The sequence below is a fragment of the Chlorocebus sabaeus genome, chromosome 12, assembly GCF_047675955.1.
Source record: "Chlorocebus sabaeus isolate Y175 chromosome 12, mChlSab1.0.hap1, whole genome shotgun sequence".
NCBI classification, from domain to species: domain Eukaryota; kingdom Metazoa; phylum Chordata; class Mammalia; order Primates; family Cercopithecidae; genus Chlorocebus; species Chlorocebus sabaeus.
Window position 1 is genome coordinate 5,156,089 of NC_132915.1, and position 26,411 is coordinate 5,182,499.

A 26,411-nucleotide genomic window follows, 5' to 3' on the forward strand; every position below is an offset into this window, starting at 1 on the left:
AGAACAATATCCCATGTCCAGGTGGGGTAGCTTGGAGGAAACTGCTCTTCTTACTAGGGTATCATGAGGGCTTCCTGGAGGAGGTGGCATTCCTGAAGGATGAGTTGATGGGCAGGGCTGGTAAGGAGTCCCAAGCTGAGGGAGCAGCATGGTTTTTGCCTGAACACCCGCAGCACAGGTGTGGAAGCACAGGACACGGCCATCTGTGGATGTAGTGTGGAAGCAGGGACTCAGGACAGCCAGGAGGGCCTCACTGCCCAAGGCTGCCTTCCCCTCCCTGGGGACCTAGTTCACTGCTGGTCACAGGAACTGGTTGGCCCGGTGGTTGGCAGGGCTGGGCCTGATGGTGGTTGAGGCCCAGACATGGGTGCCTATCATTCTCCTTCCTCCAGGCTCCAGCCTCAAAGGGTGGGGCAACCACCAGGTGGGAGGCGGCAGATGCAAGAGTGGGCCTGGTTGGTGGTCAGGGACGTCACAGACTCAGACCCAGGCTTGAGTCCAGTTGGTCAGGGATGGAGCTGGGGGTAGCTGGGCGCTGGGAGGGCAGTCCAAGGACAGTGGGGCTCAGGACCTGGTTGATGTGGGCCTCAGGGCAGGGCGGTGAGTGCACACAGATGGACAGGGAAGGCAGCAGTCCTGAGGCCAGGCAGCCCCTCACTGAGGAATGACACCTGCCCACGGGGCCTGGGGAGTCAGGGCCTCAGGTGGTGTCAGGCAGCCCTGAGAAGGTGTGTGTGTCCTCCACGGCCTCCGGCCGGGCCACCTAGGACTTGCCCAGGCCACACACCGGCCTGTGCCCTGCCTGCCTCGGAGGTTTCCTGCCTTCAGCTGACGCAGTAATAGAATGTTAATGTCCCTGGAGATCCCTCCTTCACTCTCCAGGGACAAGTCACACCTGTCTACACCCTTCACCCAGACACCTGTCACCTTCACTAAGTATGTGTCTCCTTTACCCAGGCATGAGGGGCACCTGGAGCAAGGTGGTCAATTCCTAAAAGGATTTCCGAGGCAGGGGGGCTGTGACAGAACCCACGCTCAAGGAGGAGTCCCGAGGGAGGGATCCCATTTCACAGGTGGGCAAAGGGGCTGAGACTGGAGCACAGGCCCTGGCCCCGCGGCTCAGGGTGGAGGAGGGAGAGGGCAGCTAGGGCTGTCCCCCCGCCACCCCACTCAGTGGGCGCGTGGCAGCCTGGCAGGTGGGAGGGCTCTGAGGCTCTGGCTTTCCTTGCCCCTGGCCCTCAGATCCCTGAAGGGGCAGGCACTGTGATGACCAAGCAGCAGCGCCGCCCAGTAACGGGACATCATGTCCTGAAGCTCCACACTCCGCTGTCAGCCTGGTTCCCACTGTAACGTGCGCAGGGACCCTGCGACTGAGCACGGTCCCTCCAGGAGCCGCACTCATAGCCTCGCCCTGCCAGTGGCATCACCCCAGGGTTAGGGGCTCCCAGCACCTTCTGGGGCAAAGCCTGGGTGCCTCCAGAAACCCCCTGGAAAATGCAAACTCATGATGATTCTGCGGGTTGACAAATATTCTTGTTTCCCCACTAAAAGGCTTGGGGGAGGAGCTGACAAGGGGAGGGAAGCAGGTCTCCGGCCCAGGCTTAGCAGCCAGAGAGAGAGAGAGAGAGAGAGAGAGTGTGAGTGTGTGTGTGTGTGTGTGTGTGTGTGTGTGTGTGTGTGTGTGTGTGTGTGTGACAGAGAGAGGCACACAAGGTGGGAGGAGGGGGCAGTGTGGGGGACATCTGAGGTGGGGAGGCAGTGCCTGGGGGCTTATCCGAGGCAGGTGAGCCCATGTTGGGGGCATCCTGTCTGGGGGTCTGTGCCAGCAGCTGGATGTGGAGATGCCGGGAACACCAGGGCCAGTCCCAGCTGGAGTAGCCATAGCTGCCGTCATCTCTGAAGCCCTGCTGAGACTGAGGAACAAGGCAGGCTGAGGGAACTTGAACATTTAATATGGTCAGCACCTTGTAAGATGAAGGTGGTTTTTTTTTTGTTTGTTTGTTTGTTTGTTTTTTGAGACGGAGTCTCGCTCTGTTGCCCAGGCTGGAGTGTAGTGGCGCGATCTCAGCTCACTGCAAGCTCCGCCTCCCGGGTTCACGCCATTCTCCTGCCTCAGCCTCCCGAGTAGCTGGGACTACAGGCGCCCACCACCACGCCCGGCTAATTTTTTGTATTTTCAGTACAGACGGGGTTTCACCGTGTTAACCAGGATGGTCTCGGTCTCCTGACCTCACGATCCACCCGCCTTGGCCTCCCAAAGTGCTGGGATTACAGGCGTGAGCCACCGCGCCCGGCCGAAGGTGTGTTTTTTACACAAATTATAAATAATGAAAAATAAGCATTTAGAAAAAGAAGCAGCAGTCCCCTTGGCGGGTTGGCTGGAGGACTCTTTGGCTGAGTGGCGAGTGAGGCCCTGGGTCCGGGGTCTGTCAGAGCCCCCCTAGGTCATCTGCCAGGAAGGCCAGCAGGTAGCGGCTGACATGTCTGTCGATGATGACAGGTGAGAAGCCGAGGACGCGCCGGGTCCCTGGCAGGCCCTTGGGGTCTAGAAGACAAAAGGGGAGGCAAAAGCTCAAGAACCAGTCCCAGAGGTGAATTCTGTGTTTCCATCCCTCCCACGGGGGTGGGTGGGAGCGGGCACTGGGGCAGGGTGTTCCCTCCCGGTCATGGTCTTGGCTTGAGTTGAAAAGACAAGAATTAGGGCAGATTCCAGAGCCCCTAGCTCCCACCCAAGTGACCCATGGGCCTTTGAGTCCTGCCACGTGTGCCTGTGTCCTCACGCCCAGTAGGCCTCCCAGCACGACAAACTCAGGCATCACAGAAAAGGGAGACAGGGCAGGCCAGGCTGGGTGCCAGTAGACGGGCCCTGGGAGGCTCCTATGCATCAGGCCTGTGGCTGGTGGAGAGACCCAAGGCCCTGGGGCACGTGACCTGCTCAAGGGCCCCACATGGCTCAAGGTCACAGGTGTGGCAGGGCTTTGTGACACCCAGAGTCCTGGCTGCACCCCTCCTCCTGCTAGGGGTCATCATTTTCTGGTTCCCAAAGGTGGCAGGAGCCAGTGGATGCTGGGAGCCTCCTCACATCCCATCTCTCATGAGCCCTGCAAGGTGACACCATCCCACTGCTCAAGTGTGGACACTGAGGTGTGGAGAGGCCAAAGGGTCCCAAATTGGGCAGGGTCTGGGGCCCTGGCTTGGTGGCAGAGGGGAAGCAGGCCCAGCCCTGTGAGGGTCCGCCTGCACCCACCTGGTGGATAGCAGTACAGGAGCAGGGCCAGTCCCACAGCAAGGCCCAGACCAGCCAGGAAGCTCATGGGTCCTGGGGAGAAACCAGCGTGAACAGCACTCCCCTGGGCCTCAGAGGGGTGGGGTCCTGAGGCTCGGGGGCTGCGCAGGGGAGTGGGGGTGCCAGGCTGAGGTGCTGCCTGAAGAGCCCCCAAGCGAGCACCTTAGGGGGTCTGTCACCAACAGAAGGCCAGGAATGGAGCCACACTTGGGGTGGAGAAGCCCCTGAGGCGGAGATGGAGCCCTGGGGAGGGTAAAGAGAGAGGGAAAGAGAGGGAGAGAGAGGGGGGGCAGCAGGGAGGTGTTACCCCTGTCACTCAGCTCGCCGCTCTGGCTGCCCGAGTCTAGCTGTGTGCAATCTGAGTTCTCTAGAAACAAAACCACAGAGCATGGTTAGTCAATGGGCAGCGCCGGAGAGCAAGGTCGTCACCCCGTAGGAAGCCCAAGGCCACTGCTGCCTCCTGGGGCCGCCAGGCCACACCAGGCCGTGGCACCCGAGACCAACCCTCCTCAGGGAACTATGCACAGTCTGGGTCTTCTCCGGTGGTCCAGCTGCTGTGACTTCAAGTGCCACAGGCATGGGGAAGGTCATTGTACCCTGGTGGCCACAGGCACCAAACGCGGCGGCATGAACACTGCTGTGGACAAGTGGCTGCTGTCAGCCTGGTGGCTGCCTCACTGGGTGCAGCTGGGCCGGAAGCTGTCTGCCAGGCCTCCCCCGGAGGCTATCCAGCCTCACACCTGATGGATGGGCCTAAAGGCACGCGGGAGCCACAGAAGGTGCTCCACCTCCAGTGGGGCTGAGGCTTGGCCCTGCCTGGTTTTCAAAGCCCCCTGTGGCATACTCGTGGCTCGGGAGGGAGAGCCAGTCCCTCCTGCAGGGCTGCGCCTCCCCTCGAGCCCTCCCTGCCCACCAACTGCACTGTGTCCTGTGAGGCCTGGGGAGGCCTCCGGGGGGTCAGAGACCCCCAGCCCAGTAGCCTGGGGTGAGCCACCCAGTCCCTCTGGTCTCTGTCCTGTTGTTTGAGGGCCAAGGGGCAGTAGCCCCTCCTCCTAGGGCCCTGACCACAGAGGCGTCAGATGAGAGTTGCCATCTTTACCTTGAGGCGCCCTGAACGTCCCGGCAGCTCTGTGGGCCCAGGCTACTGGCATCCACATGACTCCCGGGGCCTGAGCACACACTGCCTGAGGACAGGAGCCTCAGAGCTGAAATGCCTGTGCTTCGGACCAGCCACCCGGGCCTGACCACGCCCTATGGAAACCCCCACACGTGTGCAGATCGCGGCAATGAAAGGGTTCGTCATGGGGTTGGGTAATTCCAGCGGGGACCGCCTAGGAGCGCTCTGCGGCTGTGGGAACAAGGCTGCTGTCCACACAGACAGGAAGGGATCCCCCTGGAATGAGGTTAGAAAAGGAAGGGCAAGAGAGGACGCACAAGATACCCCCTTCTGTGTGAAAACTGCCATGACAGAGAGAGATGGAGAAAGTGGGAGACAGAGACCAACATCCGCACTGCCTGTGCCTGCCACACTCTCCCCTCGGGGCTGAGGGTGGCCTCTGGGGAGGGGCTGAGGCGAGAGGGGATGCCAGGCTTGGGCTGCAGCAGACTTGGGAGGCCACGGAGAACATCCATGCCATCAACAGCAGGCTGGGGTGCCCTCCCTGGGCTGGCACCAAGCATGCATGGTTGGGGACATGGAACTTACGCAGAGCATGGCGGCTGGGCAGGCAGCTGTGCAGGGGCTGGGCATGGATATACAGGGCTCGGTAGAACTCCTGGCAGTCCCGCTCGCCGCTCCGCTGCAGGTGGCTCAGGAGGTCACAGAGCCGCACACGCAAGGACGCCTTGGGGTTCCGGAACTGAGGGTACAAGGGGGTGCCAGGGAAGATCAGGCCAGGGGGGCTGGCTGTGGGTCAGGGCAGGGCACCAAGGTCAGGCCCCCAGCCTCAGCTTCCCCATTGAGTGTCAGGACACCTGCTGGATGGCAGCTCCTGTGACACCCTGCCCCTTACCCACACCACATAGTGCCTGGCCTTGCCTGTCACAGGCATCACTGCTACTCCTCATACTCCCTGTGGGGTGGGAGGTTGGGAAACAGGCCAGGAGCGGTCACAAAGAAACCACAGGGCTGGCCGGGCGCCGTGGCTCACGCCTGTAATCCCAGCACTTTCGGAGGCCAAGGCAGGCAGATCACGATGTCAGGAGATCGAGACCATCCTGGCTAACACGGTGAAACCCCGTCTCTACTAAAAAATACAAAAAAATTAGCCAGGTGTGGTGGTAGGCACCTGTAGTCCCAGCTACTCGGGAGGCTGAGGCAGGAGAATGGCATGAACTCGGGAGGTGGAGCTTGTAGTGAGCTGAGATCGCGCCACTGCACTCCAGCCTGGGCGACAGAGCAAGACTCCGTCTCAAAAAAAAAAAAGAAGAAAGCACAGGGCTGGTGACATCATTCCAAGTGTTAGGACATAGTGTAGCTTCCTGTGTGACCTCAGCCAGCAACTCCACCCCTCTGAGACTTGGTTTCTTCATTTGTAAAAAGGGGATAATGAACCCTCATGGTAGGCTGTGACAGGGAATTAATGAAGTGAGGTATAAGTGCTAACTTCTGTTATTTTGCAGTCTACAGGAATGTGATTCAAGTTTTTGAAAAATAAGTTGAAGCTGAGCGCGATGGCTCATGCCTGTAATCCCAGCACTTTGGGAGGCCGAAGCAGGCAGATCAGGAGTTCGAGGTCAGGAGTTTGACACCAGCCTGGCCAACATGGCGAAACCCCATCTCTACTAAGAGTACACAAAATTAGCCAGGCATGGTGGTGCATGTTTAATCCCAGCTACTTGGGAGGCTGAGGCCAGAGGATCACTGGAAACTGGGAGGCAGAGGTTGCACTGAGCCGAGATCACGCCACTGCACTCCAGCCTGGGTGACAGACTCCATCTCAAAAAAAAGAGAAAAGGGTGACAAAAGTATTGGCTCTTTTGATGTATCTGACAAAGAAATGTGTGGTTCTCAAGGTCAGTGGACAGGCCACTGGGCCTTGACCGCCAGGACCTGGAGTCTGTGGCCCAGTGCTGCCACCTGGTGGCAGCACATCATTCTACATGGCCACAGGAAACTGGAGTAAAACCGTGGCAGTGTGGAAATGACAGCCAGATGGGTGGCAGAAGCTATGGTGTGTGTGAGGAAGGAATATGTGGCTTTTCTTGTATAAACATCCGAAACTTTCTAAACTTTCTAAAAGTGAACATGCGTTAGACTTCAATTACAATAATAAGAGATGGATTTGAGCTCCTAACTTTTAAAATTACTGTATCACCTTCACAATGGAAGAAGCACCTGAGCCAGTAGCAGGGCCCGTGTTGACTTGTGTTCTGTTGTGGGCCAACCTCATTGTGCCAGGAGATGCCCCAACCCTAAGGACAGCCCTGCATCATGACCCCCTGCCAAGTGAGGAAACGACAGCTCCAAGAGAAGGGACTCAATTGGGGTCACCCAGAGGGGAAGGAGGCTAGCAGGACCTGTACCCTGAAGGCCTAGTGGTCTCCGGCACTCACTGCCCATCCCTCTGGTCTTGGTGATGGCTGTCAAGGAACAGGTGGCTCAGTGCGGGCGCCAGAGCCACAGATGTGGGCGGGGTTGGCAGGGTGTGGCTAACTCTCTCATCCAATGTCCCCTCAGGGCCACCTGGCACTGGGGTGATGGGGCAGGACAGACCTCCCAAGACAGAGCCCAGGAATTGCATCTTAAATGCCATCTCCAGCAGAGCCGCCCTGGTGTTCCCAGCTCTGCAGCTCTGAGAGGCCAGGGCCATGTGACAGAGCGACAGCCGCTGGCCCTGGGCACTTTCCCAAACAATAGGATGAACTCAGGACGTGGCCTGGCACTCCTGAGATGAGCGGCCCAGGGCAAGCGGCTGCCTCTTGGGTTTTGGGATCACCTCTGTGAGATGGGGTGATAGGCGCGGTGCCCACACAGCTGCAGGGCCATCTGGTGATAAGGGCTCTCGGGCAGGCGTTTACCCGGCTCAGCTCAGTCAGTCCACACCACACCTGCCAGGCAGGGCTCTCAGCATCTGCTCCACACATGGGGAAGCTGGGGTTCCGAGGGGACCAGCCCGCTCAGCACTGCTGAGAGGCGCAGACTGTGGCGCGGCTGTGGGGTGGGTCAGCATCTGCCTTCCTAGAAGCTCGGTTGCCTACCTGTGACATGCTGGGCTTTCCAGCCTCGTATGGTAATGTAGAAATTAGACAATTGTTTGCCCACTTTGAACCTTCGGAAGATGCAGAATGCAAAGCGCTGTGGCACTGGGGTGGGCCAGGACTATCTGTTCCCCATCCCACTTCAGCTCTCCCTCTGCCTCCGCCCTCCTCACCCCTCCCTCTCGCCCTCTTTCTCGCCTCCCTCTACGTCTTATACTGTCATGTGCTTCATGTATTGTCACGTTATCTCCTGTAATCTCCCAGCAACTCAGGGACAGCATACCCAATGACATAGGAAGAAACCGAGGCATAGAGAGCTGACGTTCTGGGCTTGTTTGGTCCAAAGGGCCCCAAAGGGTCAGTTTGTAGCTCAGGCAGCCTTAGTAGCCAGGTCCAGATATGTCACCTCTGAATCCTGACATACCTAGTGTGTCATTCCTGTGAGAGAATGACCCAGGGCTGGTCACCAGCTTCTCCCAGCCCAGAAGGGAAGGGAAACTGAGCAGTGTCTCGGGCACCCCCCTCACCTCCTCAGCACCTTTTCCGCCTCCTTGTTGGTAAGGATCTGTGGGTAGTAGCGGTTCAGCTGGAGGATGATCCTGTCCACCTGCTGCTCACTCAAGCGCCCGTGGCCTGTCAGGAAAGGCATGTCCTGCACCAGGCGGTCACAATACGTCTGATCTAAAACAGACAGCACAGGGGCATGAGCCAGCACAGCCCAAGGGGACCAGAGACGACAGCCTTGTACTGACACCACAGGAGGGCATCACCCCTGAAGTGGGTGCCCACCAGGAGGGTGCACCTGCAGAATCACAGCCACCCCAGCCTGTGTGGTGTGCACTGCACAGCTGAGAACTGCCCCTGGCCTGCCCACCTGCCTCACCAGAAGATGGAAGTGAAGGGCTGTGCTGGAAACCCACTTTCACGGAGCTCATCACAGAAAACAAACTCAGAGGGGCTAAGAATCTGCTTTTCATGGGCCACCTGCAGGGCCATCAGGAAATAGCTGGGGCCTAGGGTGGCACAGGTGGCTCAGAATGCCCAGGACCAGGCATGGTGGCTCAGACCAGGTGCGATGGCTCACCCCTGTAACACCAACATTTTGGGAGGCTAAGGTGGGCAGATCACTTGAGCTCAGGAGTTCGAGATCAAGAATGCTCAGACGTGGGCTCTGCAGATCTTCACACTGGCACAGATACAGGGACACAGGGCTCAGGGTGGCCCGTGCTGGGATCACGATGGGACACAGTGTGTCTGAAAGGCCTTAAGAAGCTTCTACCAACAGTAAACCAGTGAGTCCTCCCAGAGGGCTAGAAACGCTTTTCATTTGCCTTTTTTTTTTTTTCCAGAATCACCATTAAAATATCATTGTACCACTTTTCCATTAAGAATATTTCTTAGAATGACAGATCTTTAAGGCTGAGCAGTGGAGTGACGACAGGAGGGCATGGAGAGGATGGCGCACAGGATCCCCACAGGGACTGAACATGTGCATCACCTTACATACTTGTGGCAGCTTGTCCTGTTTCCCCATATACACAAAAAAAATATTTATAGAACATAACACGGAAGAAAATGAGAAGGGAATCTAAATGTGTTGCTATAAAAAGTGAACAAAACACAAAAGAAGGCAGTAATAGAATAAATGAGGGTCAAAAAAGCTACAAGACATACAGGAAACACATAGCAAAATGGCAGTAGTAACACATTCCTTATCAGCAATTAATTCAAATGTAAATAGGTTCAACTTTCCTTTTTTTTTTTTGAGATAGAGTCTTGCTCTGTTGCCCAGGCTGGAGTGTCGTGGCCCAATCTCGGCTCACTGCAACCTCTGCCTCCTGGGTTCAAGCAATTCTCCCTGGGATTACAGGTGTACGCCACCATGCCCATCTGGTTTTTGTATTTTTTTAGTAGAGACAGGGTTTCACCATGTTGGCCAGGCTGGTGTCAAACTCCTGACCTCAGGTGATCTGCCTGCCTTGGCCTCCCAAAGTGCTGGGATTATAGGCATGAGCTACCGCACCCAGCCAAATTTTCCTATCAAAAGGCATAGATTGGCAGAATGGATTTTTAAAATATGAGACAACTAAGTGCTGTCTACAAAAGACTCACTTCAGATCTAAAGACACAAAGAAGTTGAAAATGAAAGGACCTAAAAAAATTCCCATACAAATAGTAACCAAAAGAGAGATGAGGTAACTATACTAACATCAGGCAAAATAGACTATAAGTCAAAAACTCTTACAAGAGATTAAAAAGTATATTATGTATTAATAAAAGGATAAATTCATCAAGAATATGCAACAGTTATAAACATATATGCACCAAATATCAGAGCTTCAAAATGTATGAAGCAAACACTGGCAGAGTTGAAGGGAGAAATAGATACCTCTATAATAATATTTGGAGACTTCAAAACACTACTTTCAGTAAGAGACAGAACCACCAGACAGAAGATAAATGAGGAAATAGAGGACTTCAACAACACCATAAGCCAATTATACCTGGTAGACATACACAGAACACTCCATCCAACAATATAGATATTTTTCTCACGTGCACATGAAACATTCCTCAAGATAGGCCGCAAAACAAGTCTGTGGCCACAAAAATCAGTTTTAATATATTTTAAAAGGTTGAAATCATATAAAATATATTTTCTGACCACCCACAATGAAGCTAGAAATCAATAATAGAAAACTAAAAAATTCACAAATATGTGAAAATTAAATAGCCAATGGGGCGCCAGTCATGGTGGCTCACACCTGTAATCCCAGCACTTTGGGAAGCTGAGGCAGGCAGATCACTTGAGGCCAGGAGTTTGGGACCAGCCTGGCCAACACGGCAAAACCCTATCTACTAAAAATACAAAACTTAGCCAGGCATGGTGGTGCACGCTTGTAATCCCAGCTACCTGGGAGGCTGAGGCACAAGAATTCCTTGAACCTGGGAGGTGGAGGTTGTAGTGAGCTGAATTTGCACCACTGCACTCCAGCCTGGGTGACAGAGCGAGACTCTGTCTCAAACAAACAAACAAACAAACAAACAAACAAGAAAACCAATGGGTCAAAAGAGAAATCATGAGGGAAATTAGGAAGTAACATGAGAAAAGCGGAAACACACACCTACACACACACACCCACACACCCACACACACACCCCCTACACTACACCAAAACCTAAGGGATGCAGCAAAAGCAGTGCTGAGAGGGAAAATTATAGTTGCAAATGCATATATTTTAAAAAAATCTTAAATCAGTAACCTAACATCACACTTTAAGGAGTGAGAAAAGGAAAAAGTAAAGACCAGAGAGCTTGAAGAGCAAACTAAACCCAAAGCTCACAGAAGGAGGGAAATAATCAAGATTAGAGTGAAGACAAATGAAATAGAGAATTGAAAAACAGTGGAGAAAAATCAAGAAAACCAAAGTCGATTCTTTGATGATATCAATAAAAATGACAAAACTAGCTAGACTGACAAAGAAAAATAAGAGAAGACTCAAATTACTAGTATCAGGAATAAAAGTGAGGACATTACCATGAACTTTACAGAAATAAAGGAATGTAAGAGAATACTATGAACATTTGTATACCAACAAATTAGATAACCTAAATGAAATGAAAACATTCCTAAAAACGCAATCCACCAAAACTAAACCATGAAGAAATAGAAAATCTAACCAATAACTAGTAAGATTAAATCAATAATGAAAAATATCTCAAGAAAGAAAAGCTCAGGACCAGATAGCTTTGCTGGTTAATTCTACCATAAATGTAAAGAACTAATACCAATCCTTCTCAAACTTACAAAAAAAACTGAAGAGGAGGGTAACTAATTCTGTGAGGTCAGCTTTACCCTGATACCAAAATCAGACAAAGTCGCTTCAAGAAAAGAAAACCACTTTGGGAGAGAGAGGCAGGAGAGTCACTTGATGCCAGGAATTCAAGACCACACTTGGGCAATACAGCAAGACTTTGTCTCTGTGAAAAAAAGGAAAATGGAAAAGACTACAGACCAATACTCCTTAGGAATATTGATGGAAAAAATCAACAAAATCCAGCAAATCAAATTCAGCAGCATGTTAAAAGAAGTATACATTGATTTGTTCCTGCTATACAAGGATGGTTCAACATGTAAAAATCAAAAATCAATCAATGAAATATACCACATTAATAGAATGAAGGAAAAAATACATGGCCATTTCAGTTGTTTTAGAAAAAGCATTTGATAAATGTCAACATCTTTTCTTGATATAAATATTTAATTAATTAGGTCTAGAAGATGGTATGGTTTGAATGTGTCAACAAGCATGTATTGGAAACTTAATCCCCAAAGTAACAGCACTGAGAGATAGAACCTAATGGGAGGTGTACAGGTCATGAGGGCTCTACCGTCATGAATGGATTAATGCCAATAACAAAAGGGCTTGAAGTTTCGGGTTTGTTTTCTTCCTCTTAATCCCTCTCATTCTCTCTAGCCCTTCTGCCTTCCACCATGGGATAACACAGCAAGAAGACCCTCACCAGATGCTGGCTCCCTGATCTTGGACTTCCAAACCTCTAGAAGCATGAGCCTATACATTTCTGCTCATTATAAATTCCCTAGTTTCAAGTGTTCTGTTATAGCAGCACAAAATGGACTAAGACAGAAGGAAACTTTATCAACATGATAAAGGCCATAGAGTTGGCATTCTGTCTCTGCAGGTTCCATATCCAGGGATTAAATCAACAGCAGATATAAAATATTTGGGGAAAAGCAATACAAAATAAGACTACAGCCAAAAAAATACAAGTTTTAAAAATACAGTACAACGATTTACATAGCATTTACATTGTGTTAGGTATTATAAGTAACCTAGAGATAATTTAAAATATATGGAAGGATGTGTGTAGGTGCAAATATTATGGCACTTTATATAAGGGATTTGAATATCCTCAGATGATTTTGAGGGGATTCCTGGAATCATCCCACCTCATATGTTGAAGGACATTTTTATATGAAAAGCCCACAGCTAACATCATACCTTAATGGTGAAAGACTGAAAGCTTTTTCTTTAAGATCAGGAATAAGATAAAGATGTCTGCTCTTACCACTTATATTCAACATAGTACTGGAAGTTCCAACCAGAGCAATTAGGCAAGAAAGGGAAAAGGGAATAAAAGGCATCCAAATTGTAAAGGAAAAAGTAAAATTTTCTCTGTTCACAGATGACATGATTTTATATATAGAAAATCCTAAAATCTTTTTCTTTGAAGTTAGAGCTAATTAAAAGCATGCAGCAAGGTTGCAAGATATAAAATCAACACACAAAAATATTTCATCTCTACATACTCACAATGAACAATCCAAAAATTAAGAAAATGACTCAATTTATAATAGCATTGAAAAGAATAAAATACTTAGGAAGAAATTTAATCAAGAAGGCAAAAATCTTGTACACTGAAAGCCACAAAACATTGCTGCAAGCACTACCCAAAGCAATCTACAGATTCAATGCAATCCCTATCAAAATCTCAAGTGTTTTTTGCAGAAACAGAAAAACCCATCCTAAAATTCATATAGAATTTCAAAACAAAATACCTGTATAGCCAACAAGAAAAAAAATCTTAAAAAACAAACAAACAAAAAACAGGGTTGGAGGACTCATATTTTCTGCTTTCCAAACTTACTGTAAAAAGATACAATAATGAAAACAATGTGGTACTATCATAAAGACAGATATATGGGTCACTGGCATAGAATAAGAGAGTCTAGAATTAAACCCTATTCTTAATTAAAAGAGTGGAAAAAAAGAGTGAAAAAATAGTTCACATAAATGGGAGAAATATTTGCAAAGCATGTATCTCATAAGGGATTAGTATCCATACTCTATAAAGAACTCCTACAACTGAACAACAAAAAACACAAAAAACCCAATTCAAAAATAAGCAAAGAACTTGAATAGACACTTCTCTAAAGAAAATATACAACTAGCCATCAAACACACAAAAAAATGCTTATCAGGCCAGGCGCGGTGGCTCCCGCCTGTAATCCCAGCACTTTGGGAGGCTGAGGCGGGCAGATCACCTGAAATCACCTAAGGTCAGGAGTTTGAGACTGACCTGGTCAACATGGAGAAACCCTGTCTCTACTAAAAACACAATAATTAGCCAGGCATGGTGGTGTGTGCCTGTAATCCCAACTACTTGGGAGGCTGAGGCAAGAGAGTCACTTGAACCCAGGAGATGGAAGTTGCAGGGAGCCGAGATTGCGCCACTGCACTCCAGTCTGGGAAACAGAGCAAGACTGTCTCAAGAAAAAGAAAAAGAAAAAATGGTCATCATTACTCATTAAGGAAATTCAAATAAAAATCACAATGAGATATTGCTTCATACTCATTAGGATAGCTATATATTAATATAACAAATGTTGGTGAGGATATGGAGAAATTCAAACTCATGGGCATTACTGCTGAAAATGTAAAACAGTGCAGCCACTGTGGAAAAAAACAGTATGGCAGTTCCTCAAAAATCTAAACATAGAATTATCGTATGATGGCTGGGCACGGTGGCTCACACCTATAATCCCAGCACTTTGGGAGGCCGAGGCAGGCAGATCACGAGGTCAGGAGAGCGAGACCATCCTGGCTAACATGGTGAAACCCGGTCTCTACTAAAAATACAAAAATTAGCCAGGTGGGATGGCAGGCGCCTGTAATCCCAGCCACTTGGGAGGCTGAGGCAGGAGAATCGCTTCAACCTGGGCGGCAGAGGTTGCAGTGAACTGAGATTGCACCACTGTACTCCAGCCTGGGCAACGGTGAGACTCTGTCTCAAAAAAAAAAAAAAAAAAGAATTATCATGTGATCCAGAAATTCTTCTAGGTATATACCTTAGACAACAAAAAGCAGGAACTCAGTCGGGGGTGGTGGCTCATGCCTGTCATCCCAGCACTTTGGGAGGCCAAGCTGGGCAGATCACCTGAGGTCAGGAGCTCAAGACCAGCATGGCCAACACGGCAAAGCCCCGTCTCTACTAAATACAAAAAGCTAGCCAGGCATGGTGGCACTCGCCTGTAGTGCCAGCTATTCAGGGGGCTGAGGCACGAGAATCACTTGAACCCAGGAGGCAGAGGTTGCACTAAGCCAAGATCACAACACTACACTCCAGCCTGGGCAACAAAGTGAGACTCTGTCTTAAATAAATAAATAAATAAATAAATAAATAAATAAATGCAGGAACTCAAATGGATACTTGCACACTGGTTTTCATAGCAGCACTATTCAAAATAAAGATGGAAATAGTGCAAATGTTCACCAGAAGATGAATGAATGATCAAAATGTGCTATATACCTATGTACAACAGAATATTACTCAGCCCTAAAAAGGAAGGAAATTATGATACATGGATGTCACAACATGGATGAACCTTATGCTACATAATGAAAACATTATGCTAAGTGCAATAAACATGGCACAAAAGGACAAATATTATATGATTCCAATTATATGAAGTACTTAGAGGAGTCAAATTCATACAGACAGAAAATAGAATAGAGATTACCAGGAGGTGTGAGCAGAAGGAGAAAGGGCAGTTATTGTTTAATGAGTACCAAATTTCTGTTTGGGATGATAAAGAAGCTCTGGAAATGGACAGTGGTGACAACTGCACAACATTGTGAGTGTATTTAGTATCACTGAAGTGTACACTGAAAAATGGGTAAGAAGGTAAATTTTATGTTTCTGTATATTTTCTCACAAAAAAATGTAAATGGATAAATAAACTCTGGTTTATCCATACAATGAATATTATTCAGTGCTAAAAAGAAATGAAGGCTGAGCGTGGTGGCTCACGCCTGTCATCCCAACACTTAGGGAGGCTGAGGCAGGTGAATGGCTTAACCTGGGAGGCGGAGGTTGCAGTGAGCCAAGAGTGCGCCACTGCAGTCCAGCCTGGGCAACAGTGAGACTGTCTCAAAGAAAAAACCAAAACAAAAACAGTGTCATCGTGTTGGACATAGCGGGGCCCCCTCTTGGGTTTCCTCCTTGAGGCACAGACTCAACAGACTATTTTACTTTCTCATGCCTCTTTCCAGTTGCCACTTCCTCCTGGCTGGTCTTTCTGCCCCCCAGAATGTGGACCCGCCCCAAAAGCAACCATGCTCTGTGGGGCTCTGTGCAGACCCTACAGACCCAGGCCCAGGTGAGAACAGCCCATCTCAGCATGCTTGCCCTGCGCCGGGCTGGGGACCACGGTGATGGGCAGATCCATCCACATCCTCCAGGGGCTCACAATGTAGGGGTGTGGGCTGGCATTCACCAAGCAACCCCACAAACACATCCTTAACCCCACAGATACCTGCCCTCCAGAGAACAACAGGGGGGCCATCCTGGTTCACAGGGTCCCTGGTGATGCCCACGTTGAGGCCATTAGCCACCCCATCATCTGGCTGAAGCCACCTGCCATGGGCCGCGCAGGATGGCAGATGGCTGGGGACTGGCTCAGCCCTCACCTGCACTGAGTCCCCCAGCAGCCTACGTGGACTCGCCAGCAGCCCCACCATGGTGAGGAAGCTGAGCGCAAGGACGTCAAGCGACCTGCCAAGGCCACACGGACAGGCCCAGCTGGGCAGTCTGGGTCCAGCGCCTGCAGTCCTCTAGTTACAAGAACTAAGATGAATTAGCCAAGATTTACAGAGCAATCCCACACGTCTGGCACTCTGTGAGCCCTGCGTCTACCTACAACCTTCATCCTTCCAACAGCCCTGCCACATAGGGACCACCACCAGCCCCGTTTTCAGACAGGGAAACTAAAACACAGTGAGACAATAAGGTACCTGCCCAAGACTGCAACCAGAATGAAGTGACAGATCAAGATCCAGGCCCAGGCACAGCCGTGTTGAGGACCACCTCTTGACATCCAGACATTCTGCCTCTCTAATTAACATGCGACTTCACTATAATCAGCGACAGCAGTCTACTCCCTGCCAGACCAAGAGACCAAGAGCAGACCCAAGGCTGTCCTCCCCAGCACTGCCCACTTGGCTAAGCATCCAGTAGGTGCTCACTAAAGAGTTCTGCAGGCCGGACGTGGTGGCTCACGCCTATAATCCCAGCACTTTGGGAGGCTGAGGCAGGTGGATCATGAGGTCAGGAGTTCAAGACCAGCCTGGCCAACATAGTGAAACCCCATCTCTACTAAAAATATGAAAGAAATTAGCTGGTCGTGGTGGCACACGCCTGTCGTCCCAGCTACTCAGGAGGCTGAGGTAGGAGAATTCCTTGAACCTGGGAGGCAGAGGTTGCAGTGAGTCAAGATAGCGCCACTGCACTCCAGCCTGGGTGACAGAGTGAGACTCTGTCTCAAAAAAAAAAAAAAAAGTTCCGCAACGAATGGTCCAAGGCCCAAGGGCAAGCACGGTAGTGGATGGTGGCCAGCATCCTGTAGCGGCCTCCTCCTGCCCTGCAAGCCGCTAACCAGGCGGCGCCTCCGCTGCTGCACAGCCATGAGTCACCGTGAGCCGTGAGTCAGCTGGCACAGGCCGCAAGATCTGGGGGCTGAAGCCAGGCTCCGCGGCTTGGGGGCTCTGTGCTTCCTGTGGTTGTGAGTTGTGCACACAAACAGGCAGCACTTGGAAGCCAGAAAAGTCACAAGAAAGGAAACCATCTCAGTGCCAGCTCCCGATAAATAAGTCCCTGAACTGTTTTTACAGGACAAAGGAAGATGGCTTGCTCTGGCACAGACCCGGCAAGCCTTCACCATGCCCTACCTCCCCTTTCTTCTTGCCAAGCTGGCACCAGCACTATAGACCCCCACTCTATTACCCCAACATGAACCTTCTTATCAGCTCAGACTGATGCCCTCAGCCTGGCATTCGAGGCCCCATGGGAGCTGGCCCCACCCACTCTCACCCGGCCCTCCAGGACCATGAGACTTCCTGCGTGGCAGTCCCCAACAGCACCCTCCTGTCTGGCAACCTTGCCCCAGGCTGAGAATACCTGCTCCTCAGTTTCCACCTGGTTAATTCACGTTCACCTTGCTCTCCTACGTGCAAGAGGGCTTCCGAAGTTCCTGTCATCCCCAACCAACTGGAGTCCAGACACTTGGGCATCAACCTCCACTCCCGAATTTTTTTTTTTTTTTTTTAGACGGAGTCTCGCTCTGTCGCCCGGGCTGGAGTGCAGTAGCACGATCTCGGCTCACTGCAAGCTCCGCCTCTCGGGTTCACGCCATTCTCCTGCCTCAGCCTCCCCACTAGCTGGGACTACAGGTGCCTGCCACCACGCCCAGCTAATTTTTTGTATTTTTAGTAGAGACGGGGTTTCACTGTGTTAGCCAGGATGGTCTTGATCTCCTGACCTCGTGATCCGCCTGCCTCGGCCTCCCAAAGTGCTGGGATTGATTACAGGCTTGAGCCACCGCGCCCGGCCCCCTCCCGTATTTCTTCCAGGAGCCCCCTTGTCTCAGTGCTCAGCCCAACTAAAACTGCTCACTCCCCGGCACAGCCCAGGGGGGTAACTTGTCAAGCACCTGCCCCACGCAGACACCTCCTCGGCGTTCTGCAGGCATTGGCTCACATGCGCTGCTCGCAACGAGGGCTGGCGCCAGGCAGGACCCCACTTGGTGTACAGAGGTGGTGAGCCTGGGACTACGGGTCTGCAGCCTTGCAGGGCTGTTCATATGACCCTCCCAGAGCTGTGCTCCAAGGGCCTTGGCTCTCCATTCCAAAGATTAAGGCTTGTGAGGGGATGTCTCCAGGCCCAGTGAGTAGACCCAGCAGGTAGGAAGCACACACTGGAAAAGGTGAGGCCTACAATCAGAGCCTTCAGGGACCCCTGCCTGATGTGATCTCCCAGCTCCAGCATCCCCTTATGCAAGGAAGCTTCCCTGACAGAGAGCAAGGGACAGGGTCCCTTTGTGCAGGAAGGCTCCTCAATGGACAGCAAGGCCTCAGGCTCTGCCAACACCTAGTCCCTGGGACAGGGCTCCCTGGAGACCAACATAGCTCTGAGTTGTGTCCCACGCATTCTGATGAACTCATGAAGGGAGTTAAGGAATTCCAGCCTGGGCAGGGCACAATTTGACTTTGTTTCCCCATCTGTACACAGACAAGATACTCCACGTGTCCCCATCTGATCATTTTCTTTCTTTTTTTTTTTTTTTTTGAGACGGAGTCTTGCTCTGTCGTCCAGGTTGGAGTGCAGTGGCGCCATCTCGGCTCACTGCAAGCTCTGCCTCCTGGGTTCACGCCATTCTCCTGCCTCAGCCTTCCCAGTAGCTGGGACTACAGGTGCCCGCTACCATGCCTGGCTAATTTTTTGTATTTTTAGCAGAGATGGGGTTTCACCAGGTTAGCCAGGATGGTCTCGATCTCCTGACCTTGTGATCCGCCCGCCTGGGCCTCCCACAGTACTGGGATTACAGGCGTGAGCAATGGCGCCTGGTCCCCATCTGATCATTTTCAGACAGGAATCACTCAACATAGGGTCCAATACACAGTAAGTGCTCAGATATGAGAGCCACAAATAAGAAGGGTTAGAAAGGAGGACAAAGGGGAGCAGGTGGCAGCTGGGGGGTCTCTTGTGGTCTAGGCTGGAAGTCTCTTCTGACCTGGTGTCCTGGAAGTCATCAGTTTCCAGCCCATGAGATCCTATTTGTGTGCAGGACCTAGGCTGAGACTCAAGTGAGAGAGCACTGAGAGGACTAGGGACTTCTGGGGACAACCTGAGCCCCTGAGCCAATTCTGCTCCATGAAACAGAACAGTGAGAATGAAGTATAGCTTCTGGGAACCCCCATACTCCCTGACCGGGCTGCCATGGGGTCCTTTACCAGCCCATCACCCTCATGGGGCTTCTCCAACAGGTGAAGGTCCACAGAGCAGGGTCACCCTGTTTGGGATCAGGAGGATGGTGGGCAGGTCCCCAGAGAGGCCCTGGGGAGGAAGGCTGGGCTGGGGCCACTAGTGTGGAGCACAACAACACTGGAGGGTCCAGTCGTTGTCCCCGATTCCCTTAGGCCTAAACAGGGGCAAGACCGTCGTGGACCCCCAAAAGAGTCTGGGAGGCTCCAAGAGTCCCACAGGAACCACATGCAGCCGAGGAACGCATCGCCTGTGCTGCGAGGTCGTTGGGGTGGTTGCAAGGATGGAGCGTTGTTTCCGTGACCAGAATCACAGCAGGACCGCTGTGAATTCTCTCTGTTGTCATTTCTACCACCTCCTACTCTTTCAGATCAAATTCCCCACCACGGGACACCTCCCAACACATAGACCGGCAGTGGCCGAGCCCAGACCCTGGCTGTGCAGCCCCACCCTGGAGCTGCCTTGTCGCCCCCGCCCTCTTCAGGCCCCGCACCTGGCCACCACCCATCGTGCCCCACCCCGCCTCGGCTGGCATGGCCCCGCCGGGCAGAAGCCCGGGACACCCACCACCTCGCAGGGGTGCTCCCGCGCACCACTGGCAGCTGACGGGCCAAGGTCACTCGGCCCCCGCAGCCCAGGCGCGGCCTGCAGGCAACTCGCAAGACAGCCGGACCCTCGGGCCGGGCCACCCATCCAGGGCGCCCGCATCCCTGCCGCCCAGCCAGCCCCGTGCCCACCTGTCATGGCGACGGACACAGCGCCGCCCGCAGTCCCCAGCTGTCTACCCCGCCGCGCGTCAGCCCCTCGGTCAGCCGCCCAGCACAGCCGTTCCAGTGACCGCCGCCCGCGGGCCGTGCTCGCCCGCCCCTTTTGGCTAGGCCCGTCCCCCGCCTTCGGCCGTGGAGACTCCGGGGCTCTACACCCGCCCCTCGGCGAGCCCTGCCCCTTCCCGCTAGGCCCCGCCCCTGCCGCGTCCACTACGGCGCCGCCCGGGCTCTAAACTCCGCCCCCCACTCGAATCCCGCCCCCTTGCCGTCCTGGGATAGGCCGCTACGAAGATCCTTGAGCCTTGCCCCTCACTCGAGCCCCGCCCCCTCCGGATCGGCTTCCGCGCCTCCAGGAGTCCTGAGCCCCGCCCTGCACCTGAACCCCGCCCTCTCCGACGAAGGTTTCCAAGCTTCAAGGACCCACTGGGCCCCGCCCCTCACTCGGGCCCTGCCTCCTCCGGCACGGCTTCCGCGCCTCCAGGAGCCCTGGGCCAGCCCCTCACTCGAGTCCCGCTCCCCTCCGGCGTCGGCCTCCGCGCGTCCAGGGGCCCTGAGCCCCGCCCCTTCCTGCTGTACCCAGCCATTGCGGGCGTGGGCGGGCGCCACCGGACCGCCCGCCCGCCCCTCCCAGCGTCCGCTAAGGCGCCGCGAGGGACCCAGAGTCCCACCCCTTGCTGGGTCCCGGTCCCGCCGGCGCCTACAACGCCGTCGCAGCGGCCTTAAGCCCCGCCTATCACTGGAGCCCTGCCGGCGCCCGAGTCCCACCCTCACCGCTGCCAGAGCTACGGCAGCCGCGCGCCTTCATGGTCGCGCCCGCTCCTGCCCGGGGCCCCGCCCGTCCTGGGCCCGCCCTTCCGGGCGCTGCCGCGCTGGGTGGCGGAGTCAGGATCCAGGTGGCACGGCTGCAGCCGGCTCAGTCCACCGCCCAGCCCTCGGCCTCGCGCCCCACCCCTTGGCTGAGGAAACTGAGACTGAGAGGGGAGGTGACTGATCCCAGGGCATACAGAAAGTCAGGCCCTGGGGAGTATAGGGCCAGGCCTGGGGCAGAAGACCGGTTGGCGTCCAGTACGCCGCAGGGACCAGCCAAAGGAGGCAGTGCCCAGTGATGCTCTCCCAAATCCAGGGGAGAAGGACTCAACGGTGTGACCTCGCGGGGGGGGAGGAGGGGGGTGGCCACGCCTTCTTAGGGGACCCCAGTCCCCCACCTTCAAAAGACACTAGCTTGGCAGTGTGACCGTAACTAGGGAGGTCACTTAACCTGCCTGAGCCTCAGTTTCCTGGACTGTAAAATGAGTGACCTCAGGCAAACTCTCCACCTTCCCTCCCGCTTTCCCTCTCTCGTAGGCCTGGCCTTTCCAGCTCCGGTGCCCACCACAAAAAGACGCCAGCCCCATATGATGTGAATGCACTGGGCCCTAGCCAGGAGATGGAGACCCGTGAAGGGAAGCAAAGCAGTGCCCTCCCGTTTCCTTCTCTGCCTGTGTGGGCCGTTCCCTCATAGCAGCTCTAATATGAGATGCTGGAGCCTGACCCAGAATCGGGGCCCAACACAGTATCCCCTTCTCGGACAGCACTGGGGTCCCTGCAGTTCATGCGCCATCTGTCTCTGTGCCTCAGTTCTCTCCTGTGCCATGACCTCCCATCAGGGCCAGCATATGGGGCATCAGGAGAATGGGTGCAGTTGTCACCTAGAAACCTCAAAACTCTTGGGGCCCAGTCATGGCCACTACACAGCAGCCACCCCTGTCCCCAAACACTGAAGGTGAGCCCCTGCCCAGGCTCCCCAGGAGGCCAGGCTGCCATCAGACCCAGCCTGCCCCAGGCCCATGGACAGGGCCAGTCCCAGAGCAGGAGGGTAGTGGCCCAGCCTGTGGGTCCCTCCAGGCCTCTCATCTGCTTATGTGCCTGGGTAAGTCCAGGCTGGCTCTGGGCTTCAGGTGCTCCCCTGGAGGACCCAGAGGGGGCTTCCCCAGAGGGCCTCTTTTGCCCCGATGGGATGTGGCCTGACGCCAATTCTTCTGCATCCATCACACCGTTATGGCGTCTAGTACTTAGCTCTCTGGGTTTATTTTGCACACACTCCTGCCCCTGAGTGATGTCAGAGCCATAAGGGTGGGGACAGAGTGGAAGGGAGACACAGTGGGGACCGCAGTGGCTCCATGCACTGCCCACCTTCAGGGAGCCCTGACCCCAGCCCCTTTTGGGAAAGCTAGCATCCCACCTTCACAACCACTTCTGCACCCTCAGGACTGCCGCTGACCATGTGATGGACAGGGAAACTGAGGCTTGGAGCATGAAGCCCCTTGCCCAAAGTCTGGCAGCCAGGTGTGGCCTCCCAAGTACAGGTCGCTGCTCCTCGGCCACCTGAGGGTTTGAAGAGGATTTGCTTCAAGGACCCCAATCCTGCATGCAGGGACTCAAAGCCCTGTGCCCTCTGGGATGTGCCCTCCAAGCCTATGGGATGGAAGGTCACGGCAGAAAGCAGGACAGCTGCTAGTGCAGCCAGGGGTCTACAGCGCAGATGCCCACCACGGGGGCTGCAAGCAGGCATGGACACCCCCATGGTCAAAGGGCAGGTCCTGGGCATTCCCCCTCCCCCAGGCATAGCACACGCATCCTCCCTCCTGGCTAGCTCTTGCCAGCTATGGCTGCCTGGACCCCAAATGGAAAGTGAGTTCCTGGGAAAGTCGGGGGGCCCCTTAGGAGGAGTGAACTGAGGTGTGACAGGAAGTCCCGCCCTTGGACACTGTCAAAGAAAAACCAGAGCTGGACTGTGGTTACAGATGTAAAAACAGATTTTTATTCAGGACTCTTGTGATAGGGGAAGAGAGACATCAGCAGAGAACTGGGCTCAACTCCGAATACAGCAAGGACACTTGGGACAGGAGGCAGCTTTGAGGATGGAAAATTAGGAAGAGGAAACATCAGGGTGAAGGGGATTCCAGCTGACAGAATTCTTGCAAAGACAGCCTGGGCTGATCAGATCTCACCCAGAGGATGGTGCGGGTGAGGACCCTGATGGGGTATCAAGGGTGATCAGGTATCCAGGGTGGGGAGTTCTTGCTAAACTCACTAGGAGGATTCTTTGTTGAAACTGGATTTTACAAGGAAGTTCACAGATGGGCCAAGGAGAAAGTTCAGGAGCCTGACTTAAAGTTTGGTCAAGCAGAGAATCTTTGTGGATGTCATAGAAGCCAGGGCGCTGACACACACACACACCCGCTCCTCTGAACAGCCTCCACCTTACTATTTGCTTCTTTCAGATTTTCTTGCCATTCACATGCTTGATCTCGTTAGAAAGCAGGCAGAATTTTAAAATTATGCAGGCAAAGCTAATTTCCACAGGTGTTCTTTGCATTGGGTTGGGTGGGGGCACTTCCCCCTGGTTTTCCTATGGCCAGCCTTTCCTCATTCAGGCCTCTGCTCACCTGCACCCTGCCCCTGTGGGCTCTGCCTTCCAAGCCCAGCCCTGCTCCCACCTCGGTGACCACCATCCCTGTTATCTCTTGCTTGGAAGGTGGCAGCTGCCTTCTCACGTCTCTTGTGAGATGTGAGACGTGCCCCATCCTTGTCCCCACAGCCCAGTACTCACATGGCGGCCACAGGCCATAACACTGAGTCTGACCGTCCTCTTCTCCCACCCCGGGCTCATAGCCTTCCTGTTCCTCCAGCAGCCACGTCTGCCATTTACAAATCTTCATGTGTGCTGTGACCACCCAGAATGTTCTTCCCAGCTCACTGCCTAGCATCCTCGTCCCCGCTTGGAGTCTGGCCCTTCTGGACCACATCACTCGCCACCACACCCCACCCCCAGTCTCAGTTCTTCAGAGCGCTAGCCTTGCCCTATGACGGTTTCCCCACTGACCATTATCTGTGCTGTAGTGTTCACTCCACAAAGGCTGGCATGCAGGAGGCACTTAATGAATGCACACAGATAGCTCTGTTGACAATTAGGGTTAAGGATAGGAGGGCAAGGACAGATGCTATAAAGATGACAGGGTGGCCTCCCTGAGAGGCTGACACTGAAGACAGTGTTTCTAGGCCAGGGGAGGAGGCACGAGGCCCCCATGGGCTGTGGGAGACCTTCATGGCTGAAGCCATCTGTAACCAGGCCAAGAGGTGATGGTGGGTGATGAAGGGCCTGAACACTGAGGAGCAAGGACATTCTCCTCCCACATTCTCACATGACCAGAGGCCATCATTTATCCACTCAGCCACTGATTAATTCATTCAACAATATCTCCTAAACATATGCCCCACCCAGAGCTGGATCACAGGGAAGACAGGAAGTTCCATCCCCCTGATGGAGCCTCCCTGTTACCAGAGGACACAAACACACATCTGCATGTTGATCTAGTAAGAGCTAGGGAGGTGGGTCAGGCCAAGAAAGAGGCAGAGGATGCCTGTGAGGTTGCCAGCCTCCAAGGTGGCCCCAGCAATCCTCACATTCCAGGTCATGCCCTTGTGTAGACTCCTCCCACAGTCAATCAGGCTGGTCTGTGTGGCCAGTGAAGTGTGGCAGGGGTGACAGTGTGACTTCTGAGGCTGGGTCACAGAGGCATCATGGTTTCAGCCTTGCATCTTCAGATAGCTTGTTCTGGGGCTAATCAGCCACCATATTGTAAGGATGCTCAACCTGCCTTGCAGAGAGCCCTGTGTGGAGAGGAACTAGGCCCCCAGCCAACAACCAGCAGTGACTCACTGTGAGAGAGGGAATCATCTTGGAAGTGGATCCTAAGCCCCAGTAGAGACTTCAGATGAGACCTCAACCCTGGCTGACATCTGACTGCAGTGGCATAAGAAACCCTGAGTCAGAACCACCCTGCAAAGCCCAAATTCTTGACCCACCAAGTGAAAGAGAATAAATGGCAATTGTTGTGTTTGAATTCCCATGTTTTGGGGTAATCAGTTCCACGGCAATAAATAACTAATGTACTATTCATCTGAGCAGAGGCCTAGCTGCACCGAGGAAGCCAGATGATAGCTGGGGAAGTGTTCCAGATGAAACAGGGCACACAGGAGCCTCGAGGTGGAAGTGAACCTGCTGTGCCTGAGAGACAGCCAATGTGATGTTGTGGCTGGAGTGGAGCAAGGGGAACAATAACAGGGAGTGACTGGGCATATTAGGCTGGGTCACACAGGCCAGGCAGCTAGGAGCCCATGGTTTGGGGACTGTAAGCTGGGGGAAGGGTATGGTGATTTGCTCTGATTTACATATTTTAACAATCCTCTGTATACACAAAATAACTAAAAGCAGGGTCTCAAAAGAGATATCTGCACACTGATTCACAGTAGCCAAGAGGTGGATACAACCCAAGTGTCCATCAAGAGATGAATGGATAGGCTGGGCGGTGGCTCACATCTGTAATCCCAGCACTGTAGGAGGCCGAGGTGAGTGGATCACTTGAGGTCAGGAGTTTGAGACCACCCTGGCCAACATGGTGAAACTCCATCTCTAGTAAAAATACAAAAACTAGCTGGGCGTGGTGGCAGGTGCCTGTAGTCCCAGCGACTCAGGAGGCTGAGGCAGAAGGATCACTTGAACCTGGGAGGCAGAGGTTGCAATGAGCCAAGATCATGCCACTGCACTCAAGCCTGGGCGATGGAGTGAGACTGCATCTCTTTTTTTTTTTTTTTTTTTTGAGACGGAGTCTGGCTCTGTCGCCCAGGCTGGAGTGCAGTGGCCGGATCTCAGCTCACTGCAAGCTCCGCCTCCCGGGTTTACGCCATTCTCCTGCCTCAGCCTCCCGAGTAGCTGGGACTACAGGCGCCGCCACCACGCCCGGCTAGTTTTTTGTATTTTTTAGTAGAGACGGGGTTTCACCGTGTTAGTCAGGATGGTCTCGATCTCCTGACCTCGTGATCCGCCCGTCTCGGCCTCCCAAAGTGCTGGGATTACAGGCTTGAGCCACCGCGCCCGGCCGAGACTGCATCTCAAAAAAAAAAAAAAAAAAAAAAAAAAAACAGGTGAAAGGATACACAAAATGTGGCCTTATTCAGCCTTAAAAAGGAAGGAAATTCTGAGCCATTCTACAGCAAAGGTGAACCTTGAGGACATCATGCAAAGTGAAATAGTCTAGTTATAAAAAGACACATACTGCGGGACTCCACCTATGCAAGGTATCTAAAGTAATCAAATTCATAGAAACAGAAGACTGGATGGTGGCTGCCAGGCACTGGGGGGAGGAGGGAATGGGGAATTAGTGTTCCATGGGGACAGAGTTTCCGTCTGGGAAGATGAAAAAGTTCTAGAGATCGACGGTGGTGACAGATGCACAGCAACGCGAATGCACTTAATGCCACTGACCTGTTTACCT

General features: G+C 53.0%; 1 protein-coding gene across 3 annotated transcripts; it reads right to left on the reverse strand.

Annotated features, from left to right (window-relative positions):
* Positions 1–1,931: 1,931 nt before the first annotated feature.
* On the reverse strand, positions 1,932–20,203 carry CARD19 (caspase recruitment domain family member 19). 3 transcript variants are annotated; one of them, XM_007969772.3, is made up of 6 exons: positions 20,065–20,203; positions 8,025–8,167; positions 4,992–5,145; positions 3,594–3,653; positions 3,248–3,319; positions 1,932–2,545 (listed from the first exon to the last, which is right to left on the reverse strand). In XM_007969772.3, the coding sequence occupies exons 1-6, from the start codon at positions 20,069–20,071 to the stop codon at positions 2,430–2,432; spliced, it is 552 nt and encodes a 183-aa protein (XP_007967963.2). In that variant the 5' UTR covers positions 20,072–20,203; the 3' UTR covers positions 1,932–2,429. The 3 variants fall into 3 exon arrangements, with proteins under 3 accessions (XP_007967963.2, XP_007967964.2, XP_072877543.1); XM_007969773.3 differs by lacking the exon at positions 3,594–3,653 and having other exon boundaries at positions 20,065–20,191; XM_073021442.1 differs by lacking the exon at positions 1,932–2,545 and having other exon boundaries at positions 3,254–3,653; positions 20,065–20,177.
* Positions 20,204–26,411: the final 6,208 nt, after the last annotated feature.